The sequence below is a fragment of the Hyalella azteca genome, unplaced genomic scaffold, assembly GCF_000764305.2.
Source record: "Hyalella azteca isolate HAZT.00-mixed unplaced genomic scaffold, Hazt_2.0.2 contig3103, whole genome shotgun sequence".
NCBI classification, from domain to species: Eukaryota; Metazoa; Arthropoda; class Malacostraca; order Amphipoda; family Hyalellidae; genus Hyalella; species Hyalella azteca.
The window spans coordinates 41344-47338 of NW_025933356.1; the positions used below are offsets into that span (position 1 = coordinate 41344).

Consider the following 5995-nt stretch of genomic DNA (forward strand, 5'->3'; position numbering starts at 1 on the left):
CTATAAAATACTTGAAGTTTTACATTACTTATCTATATTTTGAAGAAATCGTAGTTCTCGGCAGAAACGGCAGATTAATTTTAATGTTGATGAAGCAAGTCATTCGACAGTTTATATTTTTCCTTTCATCAAGTTCGAAAAGTTGTTGGTGCAGCACGCTTGCATTCAAACCTGTCCTCGCCAATAAAGTAAATGAAGTGTTATTTGATTATCATATGAAACTAAAGGGTCAGCAGTGTGGACTAGATATACAAGATTAAACACGATAGACAATATACATGACGACACGATAGACATGTACAAGATTAAACGCAAGATGTTACCGATATACGTTCACATGACAGAATAATCATCTATTGCTTACAGCGCCCACTTGTGTTCACAAACCCTGAAACGAGGCAGTCAAGAGCTTTAGCTTGACTATACTTAGTTGCCTTCAAATCTTTTCGTTATTCACTTTTTCAATGTCTCTAACTAAATGTTTTATTTATACAGAATTTCATAATAATTTTACGTTTTTATCTACTGGAACGGGATTAGCAATTGCGAACATCGTTTGAAATGCTAACGATTATCGTTGTGTTCTTTAATTTGACAATTACAGTTTTTACACTCGGAAAGTTTCTGCCTTTGAAATTTTTTACTAAGAAATTTTTTGGACTGTTAACAAAATGCCTTCGATTATTACTTCTATATGTCGTATTTACTTCTTGGCGTCAGCCTTCACCGAGTTTCCCACTCATTGTTGAGAATGAAAGGTTCGATGTGTTAAGAAGCAGTGGCATTTCGTCGAAGCATGCATCTGGCATTTACCTCTCATCGCCAGGTAATAGCGCTCTCGTTCACTGAATCCTACATTCGGCTGAAATTATATTTTCTATTCTCAAATTGTTGATATTCGTGCTACTGTAAATTTTCTAACAGTTCCTGTTCAATTCTCTGTTTTCAGAGAAGTGCGTCTCTGACTGTGACCAGAGCTTGCACTGCATGGTTGCTCTCACCACCGCAGACCTCAATCTTTACTACTCCTGTCTTCACTTCGAACATCCCCCAGCCTTCTTCGGTGCCGTGCCTTGCAACCACTCCTCGTCGCTCATCTACCTGAAGAAATCCATCGGTGCGTTAGTCTGTTGAAGCTAGTTCTATAATCCCGATCAGTGTTTCTTTAATATTATTTACAGTGATGTCTGATGTGTTTATATTTGGAAATATCTTTTCCTCTGTTATTCTGAACAATTTGGAACAGCTTTTGTTTCAGATGCATTTGACCACTCATGATTTCTCTACGACTATTTTCAGTTGATGAAGGAAGCTTTTGGGGGGAAGTATTTTACTTCTTAAGTCCTCATGAAATGACGTATGTTGAAGCTGTCGAGTTTTGTGATCGCAAGGACTTTTACCAACTGGCGCATCAGTGGCGGGATTCTAGCATCTGGACAGTCCTGGGCAGTCACATGGTGGGACTGGTCGCTTCTAGAGACGGTCAGTTCAGCTCTCAGTATGTGTTTTAATAAACCGAACATCCAGAACTTCGTGAGGTAAAATTATTTCTATCCTGTTCTATTAACCCAGCCTTAATTAACGAACATACACTTCTAAAAGTACTCGAAATTTATTTATTTATTTTTTCTTACAGTTTCTTATCCGGGAATATTCTTCAATTTTGTCGACGCTGACTACAAGAGTCAACAAATCAGACAATCATTTGAGCTGCACGCCGTGAACCTGGGAAATATTTCCGGTCGCCTACGGCTACAAATCGGCCTTGTTTACAAAGCGTTTAATTACGTCGTCCCAATTAAAAATTCATCGGCAAAGGCCTTTGCCTTGTGCCAGGGTGATTTTTTCAACATAATGGAAATGGCAAACCAAAAGTTTCCTGGACTATGTCTGTTTTAAAATTATTTTTTAGTCTTCGAGTATCTAGTTTGCGGCGACGACGAAGACTTCGTGATGTCCCCACAATAATTTTAAAGCTGGACAAGTCATGTTGATAAAAATAATATGAAGCAGCGGTGATGAAAACAGTAAGTAGTGAAATGTATTGAATAGTTGTAGCTGAAATTTCTGGTTGGTGTTCTTATGTTGGTTTTAAAAAAGGCGCCATGTGTGAGTATTTTAAAACGACCGCGTCGATTTGTTCATACGATTTGACTCACGAATTGACGACCGATTATTTTATATATCTGCTAAACGTTTTAGGTAATGATTATTTTTGTACCAATCAAGCTAGAATAATTTCTATATACATTTGACAATCCTTATTCTTTAATATCCTATAATATTTCTGATGGAGTCATTGCTGAGATCGTCCATCGGTTGTGTTTCCGCATTTTAACAGTGAAGACCGATAGTCGATCGCGTTATTTATTAAGATAATAGTAATAGCGGTTTCAGCGTTATTAGGCCGTAGGCCTGTCGCCGATTCTTAACATCGCAGAACATTCACAGCATTTTGCGGTCTCGAACTCGCAACTCACTGCTACAATTCTGCTATGCTTAACCGCCCGGCCTCCTTGCCGATTCTGACCAGAAAATGGCGCACAGAGCTGGGATCGAACCCGCGCCTCTCTGCACCAATCTTGGTACTCTGAACTTTAACCACTGGGCCTAGATAATTTCTAATAGATAGATAAGTTAGATAGATAGATAATAAATAAGTTCTAGATATAGTTGTCGTCTGTTTAATGTGCCATGACATGGAAGTCATTCCGTTCGGTTTTTATTCTACCTTCCCAGTAACGATTGATTTTTCACGTGATCCACACTTCTGAAGATTCTTCAATGAAATTCCCTTGTTGATTGTTCAGTTATGCTCAAATGTGCAGGTAAAACATTAAACGGGCATTATATGAATGTACCGGGACGTGATTGGAAACATTAGTGGGTTAAGTGTTATCGGAGAGCCAGTTTAGAAAATGGAGAGTGATACGAGAGGTGATCGAGGGACTCGAGGGCGAAGTATTTATTGCAGAAAGAAATACTATCGGCAAGCCAGGCAAATCATGTTTCGCTGGAAAGCTATTGGTTATAATCTATTGGTTATTAGTTTAAAAATCACCGTGGATTTTAAAGTCTGTTTGTTTACGATCGAACCATGAGTACGAATGATAATCGTCGATGAACAGGGTTTAATTTCGTAAATTCCGTCAAATCTATTCTTGGAACACAACAAGTCCAATACAGCTCAAATGTCAAATTCTGAGATTTGAGCATCGTGCTAAGTACAACTTTGAAAATGGCGATGTACTAATTTAATCCAGTTATTCGCCTAAATTTATATAGTGATCGCTGAATGCAATTATTTCGTGTTCCTGAAACATTTTCGCGGACGTCTGTCAATGCGTTGAAGGCCTTACATGGTTCATACGAAATTTTATGTGCGTGCGCCTGAGGAGCAGTTATAATAACACATTCGGGGGTCGAGCATTAAACAGTTTCAATTGATTGAGGTAGTTGTAGCCACCACCATTTTCCTGGTCATGGCTGGTAAAAGTTATTGATGCGTGGAGCACCAATTAATTGATGCATGATGCCGATGAAATTTTGGGCAGCACCGATGGCTTGTGATCCGATTCAAGCGTAGAGTATGTGCGTAGAGTAGTATCGAAAGTATCATGAAACTCAGCCATGATGAAAGCATCGTGGAAAAAAAACATGAAGACGGAGAGTATCGAAAGTGGGATGGATAACGAGGAGTGTTGTGGCACGAATGGCAATATGTGTTGTGCCGTGAATGACGATGTGTGTTGTATCACGAATGGCTGCGAGTGTTGTGTCTTGAATGACGATGAATGTTGTGTCTCAAACGGAGAGAGCTAGCGAATAGCTTAGAGTGTAATGATCGCCACCACTGTACGTTACATCTTGTTACGGTCCCACTTTTTGTAACCCTTCCATTAGGTAAGAGTGGAAAGAACAAGAGTTGGCGCAGGGTGGTCCGAAAGAAGAAAGGGAAATGGAAAGGACAGTAGGAGATTGAAAGGCGCATCGCGCATGATTGGGTGGGTTGTAGGTGAGTGAGGTCTGTTTGGGGTTGGTTGGAAGGGGGGGAACCCGTCAGGGCTTTGGATGGTTTAGGCAGGTGGGTGATGCAGAGGTGGTGGTTCTTTATTTACAGTATTTTACATGCGGCCTCGCATTTTTTTCTTAAGGGATGATATGATTACGACGGATATGATAACTATGGTGATGATGATGTTGAGGATGGTGAGTGGCTCGGGACTCGGAGGAAGGATTTTGTCAGGCATTACTTGACTTTCGGTAGTTCCTCTGTCTCATCTTTACATGTGTCACTCCGGGGAGTTGCGTCAGTCCGTACGCGTAGTAGTGTTTAGGTTGATGTGGGTTGTTATGGGACCAGCAACATCCAGATTTGATGGGAACAACTGCCGCCCGGGCGTGGCACGGTCCTCTGTTTAGTTAATTGTACAGGGGTGGTGGTGGTGGGGGAGCTAGCGCGTGTAATTTAGAGCTTTTGAATAGCCGGTGCTGCCTCGCTATGGCGTTTGGAGGAAATGTGAGTTGATACAGCAGTATGGGATCATATGTTTTGATGGTGGACCAAGTTTTGCGTGCTTTTTGGTGAAGGACCGTGTTTATTGTGGGAATGTCGCATTGTTCGTGTAGTGTTTGGGAGGATGTGAAGTCGGACCAGTGTGTCTTTCTAATGAATCGGAGGCTTTGTTTTTTTTTACCTGTCTGCAGTTTGGATGTGGACGATTTTAGTTGGGGGTGTAAAGCAATTGGGGGTTAATGAAGGATGATCTGACGAAGGAGAGGTATAAAGTGCGTTTTATGTTGGATGGGAGGTGATAAAATCTCTGTATTTTGTGTAGATTGGTGAGGATCATTGCCCTTATTTTATCCACTGTGAGCTGAAGTGTAGTGAAGTGTAAACCTAAAACTGTTCCTTTGTTCGCGTATGGATGGTGGGTGTTGTCTAAGAAGATGTCGGAAGTGTTGCGTCTAATGATGGGTATAATTTTAAATTTATTTGTGTTTGTCCTTATGAACCATTTCTTTTGAAGGTGTTATGTAATGGCCACAAACAATTTTGATACTAATAAGTCTCTTTGAATATCAATTAAAATTACATCATAATTTTACTTTTACCAAAGAATTTAGCATACAATTTAATTTATTTTGGCTGATTTCTATGCAAGTTTTCAAGAATATACAAAATGGCTGTTTGCATACATGCCACTAAATAAAATTAATAAATGGCCACGAATGCCCGACAGTTGGACAGGAAAGAATATAAATCTGGAGAACATTATTCATCCAGAAATAAAACTTGGCTCGTTCCATTATGGCACTTACTTACTGTGTGATTATCAGTCATTTGTCAAATCAAATGTCATTTGCCTGCCGACATGAGCAAATGTGTGCTGGATAAATTGATCACATTTATATACGACCAAACACCTGCACACATCTATTCATCATTTTATTCAGGCACCAAATAATATCATATAATCGCGGGCTAGTCCTGTATTTTCCAGGCTTCATGATTCTTACTATTTGAAGCCCCATTATTCCCGCAATTTCTGATACCGTTATTTGCAATAAATTTTACATATGTGTTATAATTAAGTAAAAACACCTTCAAACCCATATTTTACATAAGACATATAGGACCCCCATTTTACTCTCGCTTGAAATAGGGAAAAATTTTACCTCTTTTAAATTTAAGTTTTAGTTACCAATACAAAATCATACTTAAATTATTCATCCAAACGTATATTTGTGCCTGAGGCTACTCGCTGTCTTAAAACCCTTAAGTCAGCTACACTTAGTTGCACATAACTCAATATTTAACTCTCATTTGATAATCCGTTAGATGTGTCATTTACTCATTTCATTCTCCAGGAGATGAAGATGAATTTAATTCCATGACTAAAGCCATAGAACTGTAAAATAATTTAAATTCAAAATAATTTTACGCATTAAAATTTATTTTTTCATTCTTTAAAACGAAATTTTGAATGTTTTT

The 5995-nt window shown here is 39.0% G+C and overlaps 1 protein-coding gene across 1 annotated transcript; it reads left to right on the forward strand.

The window, feature by feature from the left end:
• Nucleotides 1–492: 492 nt before the first annotated feature.
• On the forward strand, nucleotides 493–2272 carry LOC108665141. The gene is made up of 4 exons (XM_018151867.2): nucleotides 493–826; nucleotides 950–1117; nucleotides 1300–1482; nucleotides 1637–2272. Exons 1-4 carry the CDS (start codon nucleotides 562–564, stop codon nucleotides 1897–1899), a joined length of 879 nt encoding a protein of 292 aa, XP_018007356.1. The 5' UTR covers nucleotides 493–561; the 3' UTR covers nucleotides 1900–2272.
• Nucleotides 2273–5995: the final 3723 nt, after the last annotated feature.

Bases quoted from the DNA above. Each gene is read 5' to 3' on its own strand.
- LOC108665141 (XM_018151867.2), top strand. From the start codon at position 562: ATGCTAACGATTATCGTTGTGTTCTTTAATTTGACAATTACAGTTTTT. The intron at 827-949 runs GTAATAGCGCTC...CTCTGTTTTCAG, and splicing joins CATTTACCTCTCATCGCCAG to AGAAGTGCGTCTCTGACTGT. The intron at 1,483-1,636 runs GTCAGTTCAGCT...TTTTTCTTACAG, and splicing joins ACTGGTCGCTTCTAGAGACG to TTTCTTATCCGGGAATATTC.